This window comes from Hoplias malabaricus, chromosome 15 (assembly GCF_029633855.1).
Source record: "Hoplias malabaricus isolate fHopMal1 chromosome 15, fHopMal1.hap1, whole genome shotgun sequence".
Lineage (NCBI taxonomy): Eukaryota > Metazoa > Chordata > Actinopteri > Characiformes > Erythrinidae > Hoplias > Hoplias malabaricus.
Window position 1 is genome coordinate 13,722,730 of NC_089814.1, and position 22,136 is coordinate 13,744,865.

The 22,136-nt window shown below is 44.0% G+C and overlaps 4 protein-coding genes across 4 annotated transcripts; 3 read left to right on the top strand and 1 right to left on the bottom strand.

Moving 5' to 3' along the window:
* The first annotated feature begins 284 nt into the window (after positions 1 to 284).
* Positions 285 to 1,235, top strand: LOC136668729 (odorant receptor 131-2-like). The gene has a single exon (XM_066646411.1). It carries the CDS (start codon positions 285 to 287, stop codon positions 1,233 to 1,235), a length of 951 nt encoding a protein of 316 aa, XP_066502508.1.
* Positions 1,236 to 11,982: 10,747 nt separating this feature from the next.
* On the top strand, positions 11,983 to 12,933 carry LOC136668730 (odorant receptor 131-2-like). Its single transcript, XM_066646412.1, has one exon. It carries the CDS (start codon positions 11,983 to 11,985, stop codon positions 12,931 to 12,933), a length of 951 nt encoding a protein of 316 aa, XP_066502509.1.
* A 2,235-nt stretch (positions 12,934 to 15,168) lies between these two features.
* On the bottom strand, positions 15,169 to 16,670 carry LOC136668884 (antifreeze protein Maxi-like). Its single transcript, XM_066646626.1, has 2 exons — positions 15,969 to 16,670; positions 15,169 to 15,356 (listed from the first exon to the last, which is right to left on the bottom strand). Exons 1-2 carry the CDS (start codon positions 16,611 to 16,613, stop codon positions 15,216 to 15,218), a joined length of 786 nt encoding a protein of 261 aa, XP_066502723.1. The 5' UTR covers positions 16,614 to 16,670; the 3' UTR covers positions 15,169 to 15,215.
* Positions 16,671 to 18,074: 1,404 nt separating this feature from the next.
* LOC136668731 (odorant receptor 131-2-like) lies at positions 18,075 to 18,917 on the top strand. The gene has a single exon (XM_066646413.1). It carries the CDS (start codon positions 18,075 to 18,077, stop codon positions 18,915 to 18,917), a length of 843 nt encoding a protein of 280 aa, XP_066502510.1.
* The last annotated feature ends 3,219 nt before the right edge of the window (positions 18,918 to 22,136 follow it).

Genomic DNA, 22,136 nt, shown 5'->3' on the forward strand with positions numbered 1-22,136 from the left:
GACCAGAATTTGTGTTTGTGTTTGTTCAGAAACTGTCTAGTGCACCTAACATCAGCAGAGACTGGAACCACACAGTTGATCTGTAACACTAGGAACATATTCTATACTTTTTTTCTGACACAGTTTGAGTTTAAGCAGCATAAGGACCTTTGCATCAGCACTGTTTGCTTGGTCAGTTAAAGTCTTTAGACACTGGTCTAAGCAGCACCAGAGAGGGGTATACTATCATTGTGTGTATTCAAGTCCTGTTGTAGTCTGTTTCTTTCTCTGCAAGACATCTAATGATGGACATGACAAACATGTCTCGACCATTGACCTTAGTGGAGATGCAGGCCATCCCGGTGGCCTTTACAGAGGAGAGAATCCTCAAGATGTTCCTGGCATTGTCCACCCCCACTCTATTCATTTACATCAATCTGGTGATGCTGTTCACACTCAGAACCAAGGTCATTTTCCGAGAGACATCCCGCTACATCCTGTTTGCCCACATGCTGATTAACGACACAATCCACCTAGTGTTGAGTCTGGTGCTGTATGCAGTTGGGGGATTCGTTGTGGTGATTATGAGGGCAGCATGTGCCTTCATTGTGCTGATGACAGCCTCAACTTTCATCAATGCACCTCTCAACCTGGCTGTCATGTCTCTGGAGAGGTACACTGCTATCTGTTTCCCTCTGCGTCATGGTGAGCTGGCCACTCCTGAGCGCACTCGTGTGGCCTTGGTGTTGGTGTGGGTGCTGGGCACCTTCAACGTGCTGACTGATGTCTTTGTGCTCTTTATCCTCACAGAGCCATCCTTCTACTTATCACCTTCTGTTTGCACCTTTGAGCAACTGCTGGTGATGCCATGGCAGCAGGTCAAAAGCATGGCCCTCAATACCCTCTTCTTCACAGTAGTTGGGGCCATACTGCTTTACACATATGTGGCCATCCTTAGACAGGTGAGGACAGCCTCCATTGACCACTCCTCCGGACAGAAAGCCCTTAGGACCGTCCTGCTGCATGCAATTCAGCTCGGTCTGTCTCTCATGTCGTTCTTTTACTCCCCACTGGAATTTCTAATTGCCAAACTTCCATTGCCTTTGTACAAAAAACTGCAAGTCTTCAATTACTTTATGATTCTGGTCCTGCCTCGCTGCCTCAGTTCCCTCATCTATGGCCTTAGAGACGAGACCTTCAGGCCCCTGTTAAAACAATATTTCATGTGCTGCAGAGGAAATAAGGTCAGCCCTTAGCAGATTTTCAGTACATGTCGAATAACCCCAAACAAACAGGAAAACGAGGTATTTTTTATAGATTTTTTTGTTATTGTCAATGGAGAAAATGACAAAAACTTGCGTTTTACAGTATCAGAAACGGATTATCAGAATTTTAAATGTCCTTTATCTTCAACAGCATAGGTAGCAAAACTTTATTTCAAACGCATACACTCCTTGGCACATGGTGGAACATTTTAGGTGTGTGTTGTGGGCCCATGTATATTCTGACAATTGGGTGTTTTATTTTGTATCTAAAAATGAAATAAAGAATAACATTTTCTCTACTGATGTGAAACAAAACAAAAACAGCTGGATATTCGATTCACAATGTTCTTAAAATATGTGTAATGTTAAGTAAATCTCTTTGTTTTTGTACCTGCTTGTTGCACAATAAATGAAAAAAAGTACTTCAGATCAGAAGTACTGAAAACCTTTGTTACAGTTTCTTTTGTTTTCATCTTATCAACATAAAGTTTTTTTATCCAAGCAGGTTTCATTAGCTTAACCTGTGAGTCTTTTTGCCAGACATATATTTCTTACTGTAAAGGCCCAATAATCTCACATTGTTTGAAGTAGTATATTTATTGAATCAATTAAAAAGTATTCAAACTTGAAAGTACATTAAGGGTAGCCCACGATTTAAACTATGCTGAGCAAATCAAAAAATAATTGTATAGTAAAAACTACTGTCAACATAGTTACATCAAGTAACATAGTAACATCAAGCTGTAAATGTTCATTTTATTTCCCAACTTTTCATTTAAACATATATTAATAATGCATTCTATTTGTAAAATATTTTTTTCTATTTCAGGTTCAACACTCTGGTCTTAGAGCACTCCTGTCTTGCATATTTTTTGTGTTTTCCTTGACCTGTCTGATGCAGCTAATGTAATTAACAAGACCTGAGTAAAAGCATCACTAAGTGAAAATTCTTACTTTTGGCCCTTAACTTTTGTTCCCCCGACATTTGCAGAGTATAATTCACATATACAGTACTGTCCTAAAATGAAGGGTGGGGGGTAGATTCTTACCCTCCTCCCAAATTTACATAGTGCTATTTCTGCAGTTCTGTGACACGGTTAGCGGGACAGACTGACGGAGGCGGACGCACTTGATAAAACACTTACTTTTATTTACAACCCAAAGAAACAACACGACTTGAACAGGAAACAAAACGGCATGACTTGGAAAGATCACGACATGACACGACTTGGACTTGGAATAAAGAAAAACCACACGACATGACTTAGGGAGTGAAACGAGAGCGAGAACGACACAGAAACAGAAACAGACGTGGCGGGGACGCTGCCTTCACAGGGACAGGAGCGGCTGAAGAAGCCGCCTTCTCAGGAGCACGAGCAGCCGGGGTAACCGCCTTCACGGAGACAGGAGCGGCTGTGGAAGCCGCCTTCACGGAGACAGGAATGGCGGGCGCCGTGTTCACAGTGACAGGAGCAGCTATGGAAGCTGCCTTCATGGAGACAGGAGCAGTGGGCGCTGCATTCACGGTGACAGGAGTGGCGGGTGCCACATTCACAGTGACAGGAGCGGCAGGCGCCACCTTCTCGGGGACAGGAGCGGCAGGGTGGCATCGCCTTTGATAGACATCCAGAAATGCATAGAGGCTTGCTAAGTGCTCCTGGAGGTCAGGAGGGAGTGCAGAGAGGTCCTTAGGAGCTGAGGGCCCTGCGGCGACGTTCACGGAGGCAGGAGGCCCTGCGACGATGTCCACAGAGGCAGGGGGCCCTGCGACGAAGTCCACGGAGTCAGGGGGCCCTGCGACGACATCCACGGAGGCAGGGAGTCCTGCGACGACGTCCACGGAGGCAGGGGGTCCTGCAACGACGTCCACGGAGGCAGGGGGTCCTGCAACGACATCCACGGAGGCAGGAGGCCCTGCGACAAAGTCCACGGAGGCAGGGGGCCCTGTGACGACGTCCCGCACTGGAGCTGTTAAGGGTTTAGGGGGTCTGATGGGCGCACTCTTGAGGAATTTCTTTAACCATGGATCCCCCAGAGGTGCGCCCCTGTTAGCCTCACTTCCCTTGTCCTGAAGTCGGAGGCTAACAGCCCCCATTCTTACCCCCCCCCCCAAAAAAAATTTCCCTGGACCTGAGGGGGTAATCCACCAGCGAGGGGGTGACTTCAGCACGCTTCTTATGCTGGCTCCTTCGATTCACACTGGAGTAATCACTCAATACATGGGTCGACTCCTCTTGAAGGGGATAAGGAACCGCGCCGGGCATGAGCTGGAGCCGGCTACTCCATTCCGAAGCCGCCTTTAAAACACATTACACAGGATCTTTGGGGCCTGTACGGAATGGCGTCCGGCTAATAACACACCTCGCAAAAGGATTGTCTGTGTTAGCTGCGTCCTTACTTGGGTCGGACATTCTGTCACGGTTAGCCGGACGAACTGACGGAGGCAGACGCACTTGCTAAAACACTTACTTTTATTTACAACACAAAGAAACAACATGACTTGAACAGGAAACAAAACGACACGACACGACTTGGATTTGTAATAAAGAAAAACAACACAACATGACTTAGGAAGTGAAACGAGAGCGAGAACGACACAAAACGACCTGACTTGGAAAAAGGGAGAAACAACACGACTAGGAAAGAGCAAAACAAATGTGAAATGTCCGACCAGAGGAAGTGAGAGAAGGGGGCTTAAATACAAAACACAGACGAGACGCATCTGAGACAGATAACGTGGGGGCAGGGTAACAAATGAAACACAGACGAGGAGGCGGAACAAAGGCGGGACATGGGAGGAGACAAGGACAACAACAGACAGAGCCATATGCAAAGAGAGCACATGGCGAGGAAAACAGGCATGACAGGACGTGGGAGTGACATTCTGAGCCCACAGTAGAAAAGACTGTAGCGTATGTTGGTCATACGCCGATAAATATAAATATTTTTCTATATTTATATTTATAGTTTGTGTTTATAGCGTTGACCTTATCCAAACTCTTATGATCTCTGATATTGACTTAATGATATTAATTAAAGTTTATAATTAGCTTAAACAATTAAAACGTTAATAATTAGTTTGAGAATGGGTAATAATCAAGCTAAGTGAGTACTTCAGGATTTTCAGGAAGATTAATGAACAAACTGCATACACTGTGATTTCAAATAATAAAAGTTTTATTTAACAAAAGAAGGATATTTAATTAACATAGCATAACCTTGTAATCTCACGGCATCACTGCAGGGGAAACCGATTTGACCTTAAGGTGAGCTAGGCACTTCTGGCTTGTGACTAAAATGTTGCTAACTAAGGTTTAATTAATGGTAAATTATAAAGGGACTGAATTAGGCATCAGCTCCTTGAAAAGTGTGAGAGTTGCTAGCTTACTCGTTTGCCGTTTCACCGAGCCGTCGCGTCCTGCTGTTTTAACCTCCGTGTTCTGGGGTTGTTTCTCGTAGTTTCCACGTCGTGAGAGACAGGCCCGCTTGTGAAGGAGATTCCCTTCTGGTTGAGTTAGAAGCTCTCGGCCTCAGGCGGAGCGGCGTCGATCGAGATTTACCCTTTTCGGAGAATTGCAGCCGTGGCTGGTTTCTCACCGGAGTGGAGTGGCTTTTTTCAGAGTGTTAGCTCGTCTCGTTGTTCGGTTTTCCAGAAGTAATGCCCTCAGAAGTCAGCTTATAACGTTAATATATCTGCTATCAACTAATCAAAAAGGTTGATATCTTATTCTGGCCACGAATAAGTTTCGCCTACTTTGATCACTCGTGAGATCACACTTTGATGGGCAATAAAACAAAACACAATTAAAAGAAAAGAATATATTCAAATCACTCGAAGTATTAGTAAGGCTTTATACTCTAGCTAATTCAAGACGTCTCTTGTAAGCTTTGATGAAGTCCCTTTAAGGTTCTTCTTTGTTTCTTTCGTCGGCGTGAAGGAGAAAGCGTCTCGCTTTGGAGAGGTTTTGGAGCTTGAAGCGATGTTCTCTGCTGATCTCTTTGTTGTTTCAAAGTTAACTCTCTTCACTTCTTTTTCAGCTCGCTTCTCTTCGTTTTTCAGAGTCCGTCACTCTGCTCACTGTGCTCACTGTCTGTGTGCCGAGCTGAACTGTTTTTCAAAGCCAGCGCGGTCACGCCCTCATGGGAGGCGTCCTTTTCCGATTGGATGCGAGCTCGAGGCTCACGTGACTCTCACGAGAGAGAGAGAGAGGAGGGGGAGTTTGAATCAGCGATTCACAGAAACGGAATATAAATTTCGCGTATTGAAATTCCTTATATATGTTAGTAATATACAACAATGAGCGTACTGGATTATTAATATCAAACATTTACATAAGATTTCATCTTGGGTACGTTGTGTTTACGTCCCGGTTACAATAATACGTTAGAAGTATTAATTCTGGTGTTAATTCACTTTTCTAATCAGAAACAGAACTTCTTTTCATGGTTGACAACAGCAATACACATCATTTCATTAGTAGGTGGGCGTTCATCTGAGGACACAGAAAGTGACATTAATACATTTGTTTATACACATTAATCAGAATTTGATTTCATTTCCGCTATTGTTTAGGCGACCCCGAGCGAGGCGTAGTTTCGCCAGTGTCCATTTGGGGTCGCTGTTGGTCCATGCCGTTGGTTGTCGTGTAGATGAGTCAACGGAGGTTCAACCGAGGTCACTTTTGGTTAACCATTTGTTGATCCTGTAAGCGATAACAAGCGAGACCCTTAGACGCCCCTGTCGTAAAAGGGGGCAGTAAAAGCTCCCTTCTTTGTTCTGTGTTCCTGTTTCTCACAAACATCATAAACTGGTTATCTCTTTAGTTCCTGAAGAGAGAAAGGGGGTCGGGGCCATGTGTCCCAGTCCGTCTTTTGATGTTTAGATCTTATGCGTGTGCATAAGGTTCTGTGAGTGTGTGGGGGCTGCAGGATCTTTGCATCCCTGTGGTTTGTGGAATGTTGGTTTCGGGACCAGACGAAGGTTCTAGTCAGAGTGAGAAAGATTTAATTCAAAACTTTTCATTTCTTTATTTCTTCATTTTGATTTTTCATTGTCCGGTCCATACTCCACTACAAGACAGAGGCTCTATTCTCCCTTTTAAAAGTCAGTAAAGCATCACAATTATTCTGCAGCTGTAATTGAAAAAATAATTAAATAATAAAAAAAAGGTATTGCCTTGTTTAAATATTCCACAGTCAACTGTCAGTAGTGGAACCAATTGGGAATGACAGAAACAAAGTCGATGCTAAGGGGCATTGTGTGCAGAGGTCACCAAATTTCTGGAGTCGACCACTACAGACCCCCAAACTCATGAGGCATAAAGATTCGCAAATTGAGATTACCATTAGTGAATGTCACTTTTCTATCTGCACTGCACCAAGTGCAAAGTTTGGTGTATGGTTTATTATGGTGCAAGGTTGTTTTTCAGTTGGATTCAGCTCCTTAGTTTCAGTGAAAGGAACTTTCAATGCTTCAGCACACCAAGAGATTTTGGACAATTTCATGCTCCCAACTTGTGGGAACAGTTTGGGAATGACCCCTTCCTTTACCAACTTGACTGCACACCAGAAAATATGGCCCATAAAGACATAGATGAGTGAGTTTGGTGTGGAAGAACTTGACTGGCCTGCACAGAGTCCTGACCTCAACATGATAGAACAGCTTTGGGATGAATTAGAGTGGAGAATGTGAGACAGACCTGAAAATATTATCAATAGATGAATCCATTCTAAAAGAAAATGAATGAGATTAAATGAAAATGAAATGAAATGAAATGAAATGAAAATAATCTTTATTGTCAATGCACATTATACTTGAACAATGAAATTGGGTTACAGCCATCCCCCGTCCACTTCAATTTAGAGAACATTATCTTTAGTTGCATTACTACATCACTGCATATGACTTACAGGACTTTATTACACTTTATGTACTTTCAATTTCTTATATTTGAGAAATGTGACAGAAAAGCATTTTGAATAATCTTTCTTGGGCAATTTATAAATAGACATTAACCATATTCCTAACAATAAACAGACAAGTAACAGGCATCGTTAACCTGAACTACTCAGACTCATGGGTAAAAGTAGATTGACACAGAGACCTGAGGCACCTGACACCCCCAAGATTCCATGATATCAGTGAGAGAAATTATCTATTTAAAAATAGATTTTTTTATCACTCAGAGACTCACCTGAGATTAAAGCTTTTCAGGTCTAGAGCTCATTAAATCACACTAAAATATACTGTATGTATGTGACTTCTGTGTCCCTTGATTACAGCATTGACTTCTTTACAATGCAATATGTGTGATAACAAAAGCCTCTGCTCTGGGTTGGGTTTGGTGTATTCTCCCATCATCCACTTTCCAACCATTAGGGTTACAGTCCGCTTATGGAGCCACTGTCAAGCCCAAATGAAATGTGGAGGTTGCAACAGGAATGGCATTGTGCGAACTTCAGCTTATGGATCTTCAGCTGGGTTAGCAGGTGGTCAGCTGTGGCTAGCCAATGCACGAGGAACTGAAAGTGAAAAAAAAACATTTGCAATTGCAATTTCTTGTCTCACAAACATAACATTTCAAATACTGAGAGATCTATGAAGGGTCTATATAGGAATCATACTCAAAAAAAGGCCTTTAAGATCATAATGGATATCCAACACCCAATGCCCTTGTCAGGAATCACGGATGTCGGATGCACACGCTAATAACACAGACGTTTATTTTAACAAGATATAACAAAACCAACGAGACTGACAAGGATGAGGGCGGAGACACAAACAATAACAAACAGAGCCATGTGCTAAGAGAGCACATGGCGGGGAAAACAGACACGACAGGGCAAGGGCGTGACAGATGCCCCCCCGAATGCGCAACTCCCGGGGCGCGTACTCCTAAACCCCCCCAGGAGTTGGCGCAGGAGAGGGCATGGAAAACGAGACAGACCAAGACAAGACAACTAACCTACGGGTGACAGGACTCAGGACAAGAGGAGGGGACTTGACAGGACCGGAAACTGGGGACTGGACTTGGGACAGGACAGGAGACTGACAAAGGGTAGCAACAGGAGACTGAACAAGAGACTGGACAGGTGACTCATAAATTGGAACAGGAGACAGTACTAGGGACTGGAACGGACTAGACAGGACAGGAGTAGAAACACTTGACTTGACAGAAGACTGGGGTTGCACACTGGGCAGGAACTGAGGCAAGACTGGGGACTGAACATGTTTAGGAACCGGAGACAAGACTGAGGATTGGACAGATCCAGAGACAGAAGATTGGAAAGGGGCATGTGACAAGACAGGGTGTTGGACATTGGACTGGATACTGGACGGGAATCGAGACTGAACAGGCATAGACAATGGAGACAAGACTGAGGACCGAATGGGACTAGAGACAGAAGGCTGGACAGGAGCAGGTGACTGAACAGGGGACAGGACAGTGGACCAGAAGGGAGACAAGATAGGTGACTGAACAGGGGACAGGACATAAGACTGGACACTGGGTGGACACAGGGACTGGACATGATTAAAGACTGTGGACTGGAATGGAGACAGGACAGGTGACGTGACTGAGGCTTGAGACAGGACAGGTGACTGGACTGAGGCTAGGTGCTGGGACTGGACAGGAGGAGAGACAGGTAACGAGACAGGATACAAGACACTAGACTGAAACGGGGACTGGACTGGATTAATAGGGGACTGGACAGGACTTGGCAGGGGAACAGGGACCAGAATGTTTACAGGGACAGACACAAACACAGTGACAGGGACAGAGACAAATGCAGACACAGGTACAGGGACTAGGACAGAAACAGGAACTAGGACAGGGACATACATGGGAACCAAGACAACTGGGAGGTGCACCAGGAGTGGCAAAAGTCTGTGGGACCAGCCTAGGCACAGTTCTGGGAATCGCCTGGAAGTCCTTTGGGCTGATTTAGGGACACAAACTGAAGCGGCCGAAGCCACAGTCACAGGGGCAGAAGCAGCCGACAAGACAAGGTCGAGGGCGGAGACACGAACAATAACAAACAGAGCCACGTGCTAAGAAAGCACATGGTGGGGAAAACATACACGACAGGACAAGGGCGTGACAGATGCCCCACCCCCCCCCCCCCCGAACGCGCAACTCCATAAATGAAGCAGTTACAGGGGCAGAAGTGATGTGGTTTGTCGCCTTCACTGAAACTGAAGTGGCCGGGGGACACCGCCGGCACAGGAACAGAAGCGGCGGGGGACAACGCTGGCGCAAGAACAGAAGTGGCAGGGGACACTGCCGGCGTAGGAACAGAAGCGGTGCGGTTCGCCGCTGTCACGGGAACAGGAGCGTCGGATGTCGCCTTTGTGGGTACAGAAGCGCCGTGGCTCGACGCCATCACGAGAACAGAAGCGGCGGGGGATGCCACCTTCACAGGAGCAGACGATGCGGGGGACGGCACCTTTGCAGGAACAGACGCAGCAGAGGACACCTCCATCGCTGGAACAGAAGGGGCGGGAGATGCCGCCTTCGCAGGAGCAGGTATGGCGGACGGCGTCTTCTCTGGAGCAGGAGTGGCTGAGAAAGCCGCCTTCACGGGGACAGAAGCGGCCTGGGTGACCGCCTTCACGGGGACAGGAGTGGCCTGGGTGGCCACCTTCTCGGGGACAGGAGCAGCCGTGAACGAGGGCGGAGAAGCGAACAGGAACAGAAGCGGCGGGGGACACCGCCGGTGCAGGAACAGAAGCAGCGGGGGACAACGCCGGCGCAGGAACAGAAGCGGCGGGGGACACTGCCGGCGCAGGAACAAAAGCGGCGTAAGACACTGCCTGCACAGGAACAGAAGCGGCGCCGTTCGCTGCCGTCACGGGAACAGGAGCGGCGGATGCCGCCTTCGCGGGGACGGAAGCGCCTCCCATGTCCAACAGCTTGAGGCTAACAGCCGCTACCCTCAACCCCACCCCAAAAAATTTCCCCGGACCTGAGGGGGTAATCATCGGGAGCAGAACGGGAGAATCTTTCGTTTAAGAATTCTAAAAATGTTTCTACAGTAAGATCCTGGGCCTTTTCCTTAATTAATTTTTCTGCCCACTGTAATGCCTCTCCTCTAAGGAGAGATTTAACAAACACGACCTGGATAAAGTCAGGAGGAGTAGGAAAGGTCAAATATTCAAAATAATTTTTGCACTGCAGTATAAATCTTTTACAGTTGGGACCTCCTTCAAATTCCGTAGGTACTCCCAAGAAGGATAGCAAAATAGCAGGTAAATATGGCCAGTAATTCCTCTGCTATTTTAATGGCTTTACACCTTTAAGTAAGTACTAGTGTGGCTCATGTTTACTTCTTTTCCATTTTATCTTCTATTTTGTCTCAACTTGCTCTAATTTGTCTGAAAGTCCAAACCATTCAAGAAGTGCTTTCACAGTGCATATGAACCGAGCCATGGTTCAGTTTGATCCAGACAGAGACCACCTCTTTTGACCACATTTTGGTGCTTTGGTCCAGATTGTCTTTTGAGGCATATTTCACACCTGCATTTATATTTCAGAAACAAAACTGAAAAGTCCGAAAGTCCAAACCACACAAGGTAGGTGTGAAAATGCCCTAAATGTACCTTTAAAGGTACAACCCTGGCTGTAAAATCCAGTTGTGTTCCCTATTTCAATCTCTTCTTCAGAAATAGAGGTAAATACATTTCAGTATACATTCTGTTTTGTATTTTTCATATTTGTGACATGAGTGAGAAATATTAGAGAAAAGTGTGAAAAAGAGCATCTGATAGATTGCCCAAAAGTACTTGTTCAGAAATCAAACATATTCCTAATAAAAAACAAACAAACAAAAGACACATCATTAGCTTGAACAAATCAGACTCAGGGGAAAGCATTGAATGACACAGACAGAAGGCACTTAAAATCCTCAAGGCTCCTATGATGTAAGAGAGAGACTTAATCTATTTAAAAAGAGGTTTTTATTACCCAGAGACTCACCTGGGCTTCAATTCTTCCAGTTCTAACGTTTATTAAAGCCTGTTAACTATACTGTATGTGAATTCTGTGCTCTGCAGTGACTGCTAGACAAAGCAATTAGTGTAATTAACTTAAATGCACACTACACCCCTAAATGACACTTAAAACTTCTCTTGTAATGCCTTTAATCAATTGTTTTAATGTGTCTGTTGTGTTTGTATAATGGTAGGAAAGTTGTGGTTTTCTTTTAAATGCTCTGTTATTTCTTGATGTAGAAAGAATAATGAGATCAAATATACATTTCTATTTACAGTTTATCTTAAGTATCAGCCTCTGAATGTTTTAAATAATCTAATTACTAAATTATAGTCATATGGCTCTAATAACTATAATAGAGTTTAAGAGGTTAAAATGAAAAGAGAACAGGTAGATTAGATAAATGAACGCCCTTGAAGTGTCAATGTCATCTAAAATAATATGTTAATGATATGAATGAATACTGGCCAGAATTTGTGTTTGTGTTTGTTCAGAAACTATCTAGTGCACCTAACATCAGCAGAGACTGGAACTGCACAGTTGATCTGTAACACTAGGAACATTTTCTATACTTTTTTTCTGACACAGTTTAGGTTTAAGCAGCATAAGGACCTTTGCATCAGCACTGTTAACTTGGTCAGTTAAAGTCTTTAGACACTGGTCTAGGCAGCACCAGAGAAGGGTATAATATCATTGTGTATATTCAAGTCCTGTTGTAATCTGTCTCTTTTTCTGCAAGACATCTAATGATGGACATGCCAAACGTGTCTCGACCATTGACCTTAGTGGAGATGCAGGCCATCCCGGTGGCCTTCACAGAGGAGAGAATCCTCAAGATGTTCCTGGCACTGTTCACCCCCACTCTATTCATTTACATCAATCTATTGATGCTGTTCACACTCAGAACCAAGGCCATTTTCCGAGAGACATCCCGCTACATCCTGTTTGCCCACATGCTGATTAATGACACCATCCACCTAGTGTTGAGTCTGGTGCTGTATGCACTTGGGGGATTCTTTGTGGTGATTATGAGGGCAGCATGTGCCTTCATTGTGCTGATGACAGCTTCAACATTCATCAATGCACCTCTCAACCTGGCTGTCATGTCTCTGGAGAGGTACACTGCTATCTGTTTTCCTCTGCGTCATGGCGAGCTGGCCACTCCTGAGCGCACTCGTGTGGCCGTGGTGTTGGTGTGGGTGCTGGGCTCCTTCAACGTGCTGACTGATGTCTTTGTGCTCTTTATCCTCGCAGAGCCATCCTTCTACTTGTCACCTTCTGTGTGCACCATTGAGCAACTGAAGGTGATGCCGTGGCAGCAGGTCAAAAGTATGGCCCTCAGCACCCTCTTCTTTACAGCAGTTGGGGCCATACAGCTTTACACCTATGTGGCCATCCTTAGACAGGTGAGGACAGCCTCCATTGACCGCTCCTCTGGACAGAAAGCCCTTAGGACCGTCCTGCTGCATGCAATTCAGCTCGTTCTGTCTCTCATGTCCTTCTTTTACTCCCCACTGGAATTTCTAATGGCCAAACTTCCATTGCCTTTGTACAAAAAACTGCATATAATCAATTACTTTTTGATTCTGGTCCTGCCTCGCTGCCTCAGTTCCCTCATTTATGGCATAAGAGACGAGACATTCAGGCCCCTGTTAAAACAATATTATCTGTGTTGCAGAGGAAATAAGCTCAGTCCTTAGCAGACTTTGTGTAAATGTCCAAAAAAAATAATTATTTTTTTGGTTTTGTTATCTTCAATGGAAAACAAAACATAAATAATTTTGTTTTACAGTTTCATATACTGATCATAACATCAAACAACAAACATATAAATGGAATTAAAAGGTTCGTATCTTAATTATAATAATTTTAATTATCTTCAACTGCATAGATAGCAAAACTTTATTTCAAATGCATAAACTCCTTTGCATCTTGTGGAACATTTGGGGTGTGTGTTGTGCGCCCATGTATGGTCTGTGTACATTTGGTCATTCTATAATCATTTTAAAAACAGATATTAAAAAAAGAAAGACTGACGGTTATTTGTTTTTCATTTCATACTCCAAGTCCATATAATGTAAAGACAAGCAATATTTCTTTTTTCTTTGAAATCAAAACATAAATTCACAAAGAATAAGAAACAGAAAAATAGTCCATCTCTTTATTCTTCTCAAACCGAAGTTTAACAATGTCGTCAAGGCAATTCAAGGCACATATATACAATTCGTTCACTTTGATGTTTTTATGTTTGATATTGTACGTTTACCGATTTCAGAGATGTTAATTACCAGGATGGTTTTAGAGCCACACTCTGAAGCAGTTGTATACATGGCAAGGACCTACAGCTATCCCTGCAGGTATTTTGAATTGTTATGGAACTGAAGTTTAACACTGTTGTCAAATAATACATGTTGTTCCAATGGTACAATATATGGAAATACATGAAATAAGCAATGTGTGTTTTGACTAATTAAAGTGATTTGAAATGAAACCTACCCTCTGTGTTCTCTGTAATATGTACATTCAGATATCTAGCATCTTTTTGACCATCAGTTTCCAAAGCGCACATAGCTTGAACACAGTGTATAAGCTCGGGGAAATCCCCTTCTCCATAACAATGAAAATAGAAGATAGTCCCCACCTGCCACGTGTACATTTGTTTCAGAGTGTTTTTCTAAAGCCATCCTGGTAACTAACAGCTCTGAAAACAGTAAACTTACAAGAACTAAAAAACTTCTTTTATAAACATTTGTAAAAGAATGGGTTGTTTTCAGGAGCTCAATGAATTCCAGTGTGGTGCCATGATAGGATGCTACCTGTGCAACAAGTCCAGTCGTGAAATTCCTTGCTACTAAATATTGCTCAGTCAATTGTAAGAGGTATTATTACAAAGTGGATCAGATTGCAAACAATAGAAACTAAGCGGATGCTAAGGTCCAATGTGTGCAGAAGTCACCAAATTTCTGGAGCCGACCGCTACCAACCCCCAAACTCATGTGGCCTTCAGATTTGCAAATTGAGATTACCATTAGTGAATGGTACTTTTCTATTTGCATTGCACCATATGTGCAAAGTTTGGTGGAGGGTTTATTATGGTGCAAGGTTGTTTTTCAGGAGTTGGATTCAGCCCCTTAGTTTCAGTGAAAGGAACTTTTAATTCATGCTCCCAACTTTGTGGGAACAGTTTGGGAATGACCCCTTCCTGTTCCAACATGACTGCACACCAGAAAACAGGGTCCATAAAGACATGGATGAGCAAGTTTGGTGTGGAGGAATGTGACTGGCCTGCACAGAGTCCTGACCTCAATCTGATAGAACACCTTTTGGATGAATTAGAGTGGAGACTGTGAGCCAGACCTGAAAATAGTATCAATAGATGAATCCATTATAAAAGAAAATGAATGAAATGAAAAGAACCTTCATTGTCATTGCACATTCTACTTGAACAACAAAATTGGGTTACAGCCATCCCCAGTCCCCTTCAATTTAGAGAAAATCATCTTTAGTTGCATTACTACATCACTGCATAAAACATACAGGACTTTATTACACTTTCTGTACATTTCTTATATTTGAGATATGAGAGAAAAGCACTTTGAAAAATTTTTCTTGGGCAATTTACAAAGAGACATTAAACAAATTCCTAACAATAAACAGACAAGTAACAGGCATCATTAACCTGAACTTTTCAGACTCAGGGATAAGAGTAGATTGACACAGAGACCTGAGGCTCCATGATATAAGTGAGAGAAATTATCTATTTAAAAAGAGATTTTTTATCACCCAGAGAATCACCTGAGATTAAAGCTTTTCAGGTCTAGAGCTCATTAAATCACACTAAAATATACTGTATGTATGGGACTTCTGTGTTCCTTGATTACAGCAGTGACGTCTATACAATGCAATATGTGTGATAACAATAGCCTCTGCTCTGGGTTGGGTTTGGTGTATTTTCCCTGCATGCACTTTCAAACCATTACGGTTACAGTGCACTCCTGGAGCCACTCTCAAGCCCAGATGAAATGGGGAGGTTGCACCAGGAATGGCATTGTGCCAAGTTCAGCTTATGGATCTTCAGCTGGGTTAGCAGGTGGTCATCTGTGGCTAGCCAATGCACGGGCAACTGAAAGTGGAAAAAAAAAACATTTGCAATTGCAATTTCTTGTCTCACAAAAATAACATTTCAAATACTGAGAGATCTAGGATGGATCTATATAGGAATCATACTCAAAAAAGGCCTTTAAGATCATAATGGATATCCAACACCCAATGCCCTTGTCAGGAATCACGGATGTTGGACGCACACGCTAATAACACAGACGTTTATTTTAACAAGATATAACAATAGCAAAGACAAACAACGGTGAAGATAGACTCGATAACAACAACGGAAAACTGCGGAGACCGACAAACTAGACTGAGTAACTTGACAAATGAAACGAATAATAGTAAAGACAGACTAGGCTTTGATAACATGACACGGGAAAACAAAACGAGAAATAGCAGAGACAGACTAATCCTAAACACGAAGAGCTAAACCAAACAGGACAGACAGACTAGAGGGCTAAACAACATGACATGGGAAATGCAACTCCCGGGGCGTGTACACGAAGCAGTTACAGGGGCAGAAGCGATGTGGTTTGCCGCCTTCACTGGAACTGAAGTACAATACAAATGACCGACAAACAGCAAGTGACACAAGGGAACTTAAATACATGACACAGCCAAACCACACCTGGAACAGATAACGAGGAGGATGGATTACCAACGAGACCGATGAGGACGAGGGCGGAGACACGAACAATAACAGGGTGACCGCCTTCATGAAGACAGGAGCGGCCTGGGTTGCCACCTTCCCTGGGACAGGAGCGGTCTGGGTGGCCGCCTTCACGGTGACAGGAGCGGCTTGGTTCGCCGCCTTCACGGTGACAGGAGCGGCTTGGTTCGCCGCCTTCACGGGGACAGGAGCGGCCGTGGAAGCCACCTTCTCGGGGACAGGAGCGGCCGTGGAAGCCGCCATCACTGGAAAAAAAGCGGCAGGAAATGCCACCATCACAGAAACAGAAGCGGCGGAGGACACCATCGGCGCAGGAACAGAAGCGGTGGGGGACAACGCCGGCGCAGGAACAGAAGCGGTGGGGGACAAAGCCGGCGCAGGAACAGAAGCGGTGGGGGACAAAGCCGGCGCAGGAACAGAAGTGGGGGGAGACACCGCCTGCACAGGAACAGAAGCAGTGCGGATCGCCGCCATCATGAGAACATAAGCGGTGGATGCCGCCTTTGCAGGGGCAGGAGCAGCCGTGGAAGCCGCCTTGTCAGGGACAGGAGTGCCTGTGGAAGCCGCCTTCTCAGGGACAGGAGCGGCGAGGTTCCCCGCCATCTCAGGAACAGGAGCAGAGATGTCCACAGAGGCAGGGGCTTGTGCTGAGGGGGTTATCCTCGGGAGCAGAACGGGAGAATCTTCCGAGTTCTAAAAATGTCTCTACGGTAAGATCCTGGGCCCTTTCCTTAATTAATTTTTCTGCCCACCGTAATGCCTCTCCTCTAAGGAGAGACTTAACAAACATGACCTGGATAAAGTCAAGAGGAGTAGGACAGGTCAAATATTTAAAATAATTTTTGCACTGCAGTATAAATATGAAAACGCCCTAAATGTACCTTTAAAGGTACAACCCTGGCCGTAAAATCCAGCTGTGTTCCCTATTTCAATATCTCCTTCAGAAATAGAGGTAAATACATTTCAGTAAGTTCTGTTTTGTATTTTTCATATTTGTGACATGAGTGAGAGCATCTGATAGATTTACTAAAAGTACAGAAATCAAACATATTCTTAATAAAAAACAAACAAACAAACAAAAGACACATCATTAACTTGAACTAGTCAGACTCGACTGACACAGACTGGAGGCACTTAAAATCCTCAAGTCTCCTATGATGTCAGAGACTTTAACTATTTAAAAATAATTTTTTATTACCCAGAGACTCACCTGGACTTCAATTCTTCCAGTTCTAAAGTTTATTAAAGCCTATTAACTATACTGTATGAGAATTCTGTGTTCTGCAGTGACTGCTAGACAAAGCAATTGGTGTGATTAACTTAAATGCACACTACACCTCTAGATATAATTTAGAATTTCTCTTTTAATGCCTTTAATCAATTGTTTTAATGTGTATTTTTTGTTTGTATAATGGTAGGAAAGCTGTGGTTTGCTTTTAAATGCTCTGTTATTTCTTGATGTAGAAAGAATAATGAGATCAAATATACATTCCTATTTACAGTTTATCTTAAGTATCGGCCTCTGAATGTTATCAATGTACATTTTTTAAATAACATTTTAAAGAATCTAATTACTAAATTATAGTCATATGGCTCTAATAACAATAAGAGAGTTTAAGAGCTTAAAATGAAAAGAGAACATGTTGATTAGATAAATGAACGCCTTTGAAGTGTCAATGTCATCTAAAATAATATGTTAATGATATGAAAGAATACTGGCCAGAATTTGTGTTTGTGCTTGATCAGAAACTGTCTAGTGCACCTAACCTCAGCAGAGACTGGAACTGCACAGTTGATCTGTAACACTAGGAACATATTCTATGCTTTTTTCTGACACAGTTTAGGTTTAAGCAGCATGAGGACCTTTGCATAAGCACTGTTAGCTTGGTCAGTTAAAGTCTTTAGACACTGGCCTAGGCAGCACCAGCGAAGTTATAATATCATTATGTATATTCAAGTCCTGTTGTAATCTGTCTCTTTTTCTGCAAGACATCTAATGATGGACATGACAAACATGTCTAAACCATTGACCTTAGTGGAGATTTACATATATTTACATACAAGATGTTCCTGGCACTGTCTACCCCCACTGTATTCATTTACATCAGTCTGATGATGCTGTTCACACTCAGAACCAAGGCCATTTTCCGAGAGACATCCCGCTACATCCTGTTTGCCCACATGCTGATTAACGGCACCATCCACCTAGTGTTGAGTCTTGTGCTGTATGCAGTTGGGGGATTCTTTGTGGTGATTATGAGGGCAGCATGTGCCTTCATTTTGCTGATGACAGCCTCAACTTTCATTAATGCACCTCTCAACCTGGCTGTCATGTCTCTGGAGAGGTACACTGCTATCTGTTTTCCTCTGCGTCATGGCGAGCTGGCCACTCCTGAGCGCACTCGTGTGGCCTTGGTGTTGGTGTGGGTGCTGGGCACCTTCAACGTGCTGACTGATGTCTTTGTGCTCTTTATCCTCACAGAACCGTCCTTCTACTTGTCCCCTTCTGTGTGCACCTTTGAGCAGCTGCTGGTGATGCCGTGGCAGCAGGTCAAAGTCATGGCCCTCAATACCCTCTTCTTCACAGTAGTTGGGGCCATACTGCTTTACACCTATGTGGCCATCCTCAGACAGGTGAGGACAGCCTCCATTGACCGCTCCTCCGGACAGAAAGCCCTTAGAACCGTCCTGCTGCATGCAATTCAGCTCGGTCTGTCTCTCATGTCATTCTTTTACTCCCCACTGGAATATCTATTGGCCAAACTTCCATTGCCTTTGTACAAAAAACTGCAAATCATCAATTACTTTATGATTCTGGTCCTGCCTCGCTGCCTCATCTATGGCCTTAGAGACGAGACATTCAGGCCTCTGTTAAAACAATATTTCATGTGCTGCAGGAGGAAATAAGGTCAGCCCTTAGCAGATTTTCAGTACATGTCGAATAACCCCAAAAAAACAGGAAAACGAGATATTTTTTTATAGATTTTTTTGTTATTGTCAATGGAGAAAATGACAAAAACTTGCGCTTTACAGTATCAGAAACGGATTATCAGAATTTTAAATGTCCTCTACCTTCAACAGCATAGGTAGCCAAACTTTATTTCAAACGCATAAACTCCTTGGCACGTGGTGGAACATTTTAGGTGTGTGTTGTGGGCCCATGTATATTCTGACAATTGGGTGTTTTATTTTGTATCTAAAAATGAAATAAAGTATAACATTTTCTCTACTAATGTGAAACAAAACAAAAAACAGCTGGATATTCGATTCACAATGTTCTTAAAATGTGTTTAATGTTAAGTAAATATCTTTGTTTTTGTACCTGTTTGTTGCACAAAAAATGTAAAAAAAAAACACTTGGAATATCAACTGGAGTTTGTTTTATTTACAAAACTCTGGGTATCTAAATGAGCCCTGTCTGTGTATGTCCATTGTCACTGCTGTCAAGTGGCACTAACCCAACTGTGTCCTGTGACACTAGGAGCTGATGTGAGACAGCTTTTGCAGGGGATTAATGTCGTATGACAGCAGGGATGCTGGGCTTATGGCAGGCACTGACAGGGCACATTGGGCTCACAGACTTATAGATCCTGATTTCTTCTAATGCAAAATCAGCATTAAAAGTAATGCACTATTGCCTTTGTTTATTCATTATATATTATGTTTTGCTGAGGTTGTATCTGTTGTAGATGAATAAAAACGGAATGTAAGACTCTTTTTTTCTTTCATTCTCAGGTATGGCATATTGAAATTGCATTACCCTTTGTAATGTATGTTGAACATATATCTACAAAGGAATATAAAACTGTAGTTTTCAGACCACAAGTACCATGTGAAATCCTTTGTTACAGTTTCTTTTGTTTTCATCTTATCAACATAAAGTGTTTTTATCCAAGCAGGTTTCATTAGCGCCCCCTCCAGGGTGTATTCCCGCCTTGCGCCTGATGATTCCAGGTAGGCTCTGGACCCCCCGCGACCCTAAATTGGACAAGCGGTTACAGATAATGGATGGATGGATGGTTTCATTAGCTTAACCTGTGAGTCTTTTTGCCAGACATATATTTCTTACTGTAAAGGCTCAATAGTCTCACATTGTTTGAAGTAGTATATTTATTGAATCAATTAAAAAGTATTCAAACTTGAAAGTAAATTAAGGGTAGCCCACGATTTAAACAATGCTGAGCAAATCAAAAAAATAATTGTATAGTAAAAAGTACAACAATCAAAATTGTTACATCAAGTAACATAGTAACATCAAGCTGTAAATGTTCATTTTATTTCCCAACTTTTCATTTAAACATATATTAATAATGCATTCTATTTGCAAAATATTTTTTTCTATTTCAGGTTCAACACTCTGGTTTTAGAGCACCCCTGTCTTGCATATGTTTTGTGTTTTCCTTGACCTGTCTGATGCAGCTAATGTAATTAACAAGACCTGAGTAAAAGCATCACTAAGTAAAAATTCTTACTTTTGGCCCTTAACTTTTGTTCCCCCTACATTTGCAGAGTATAATTCACATTTACAGTACTGTCCTAAAATGAAGGGTGGGGGGTAGATTCTTACCCTCCTCCCAAATTTACATAGTGCTATTTCTGCAGTTCTGTGTCACGGTTAGCGGGACAGACTGACGAAGGCGGACGCACTTGATAAAACACTTACTTTTATTTACAACACAAAGAAACAACACGACTTGAACAGGAAACAAAACGACATGACTTGGAAAGATCACGACATGACACGACTTGGACTTGGAATAAAGAAAAACAACACGACATGACTTAGGGAGTGAAACGAGAGCGAGAATGACACAAAATGACCTGACTTGGAAAAAGGGAGAAACAACACGACTGGGAAAGAGCAAAACAAAGGTGAAATGTCCGACCAGAGGACGTGAGAGAAGGGGGCTTAAATACAAAACACAGATGAGACGCACTTGAGACAGATAACCACGGGGGCAGGGTAACAAATGAAACACAGACGAGGAGACGGAACAAAGGTGGGACATGGGAGGAGACAAGGACAACAACAGATAGAGCCATGTGCAAAGAGAGCACATGGCGAGGAAAACAGGCATGACAGGATGAGGGCGTGACAGATGCCCCCCCCCCCCCCCCCCGGATGCGCAACTCCCGGGGCTAGGAACTGGATGTGTGAAAGGAGCAGGTGACAGGACAGGGGACTGGAATGGAGACTGAACATGTGGCAGAACTGGGTACTGGGACTGTACAGGAGCAGAGATTGGTGACAAGACAGGGGACATAACTGAGGACAGGACAGAACCAGAGACAGAAGATTGAACAGGGGTATGTGACTGGACAGAGGCTGGGTGCTGGGACTGGACAGAAGACAGGACAGGTGACAGGACTGGGTAATGGGTCTGGACAGGAGACCGGACAGAGGGTTGAAAAGGGGACTGAACAGAAGCGGCGGGGGACAACGCCGGTGCAAGAACAGAAGTGGTGAGGGACACCGCCGGCGTAGGAACAGAAGCACCGTGGCTCGACGCCATCACGAGAACAGAAGCGGCGGGGGATGCCACCTTCACAGGAGCAGACGACGCGGGGGACAGCGCCTTTGCAGGAACAGAAACGGCAGGGGACGCCTTCATCACTGGAACAGAAGCGGCGGGAGATGCCGCCTTCGCAGGAGCAGGTATGGCGGACGGCGTCTTTTCTGGAGCAGGAGTGGCTGAGAAAGCCACCTTCACGGGGACAGGAGCGGCCTGGGTGACCGCCTTCACGGGGACAGGAGTGGCCTGGGTGGCCACCTTCTCGGGGACAGGAGCAGCCGTGAACGAGGGTGGAGACATGAACAATAACAAAGAGAGGGCGGGGACACACACACACACAACAGGACAAGGGCGTGACAGATGCCCCCCCCCGAACATGCAACTCCCGGTGCGCATACATGAAGCAGTTACAGGGGCAGAAGTGGTGTAATTTGCTGCCTTCACTGGAACTGAAGTGGCCGGGGGACACTACCATCCCAGGAACAGAAGCGGCGGGGGACATCGCCAGCGCAGGAACAGAAGCAGCGGGGGACAACGCCGGCGCAGGAACAAAAGCGGCGGAAGACACTGCCTGCACAGGAACAGAAGCAGCGCCGTTCGCTGCCGTCACGGG

Bases quoted from the DNA above. Each gene is read 5' to 3' on its own strand.
- LOC136668729 (XM_066646411.1), top strand. From the start codon at position 285: ATGGACATGACAAACATGTCTCGACCATTGACCTTAGTGGAGATGCAG.
- LOC136668730 (XM_066646412.1), top strand. From the start codon at position 11,983: ATGGACATGCCAAACGTGTCTCGACCATTGACCTTAGTGGAGATGCAG.
- LOC136668884 (XM_066646626.1), bottom strand. From the start codon at position 16,613: ATGGCGGGGAACCTCGCCGCTCCTGTCCCTGAGAAGGCGGCTTCCACA. The intron at 15,357-15,968 runs GTGTGGTTTGGC...TTCCACTTTCAG, and splicing joins CTCCTCGTTATCTGTTCCAG to TTGCCCGTGCATTGGCTAGC.
- LOC136668731 (XM_066646413.1), top strand. From the start codon at position 18,075: ATGTTCCTGGCACTGTCTACCCCCACTGTATTCATTTACATCAGTCTG.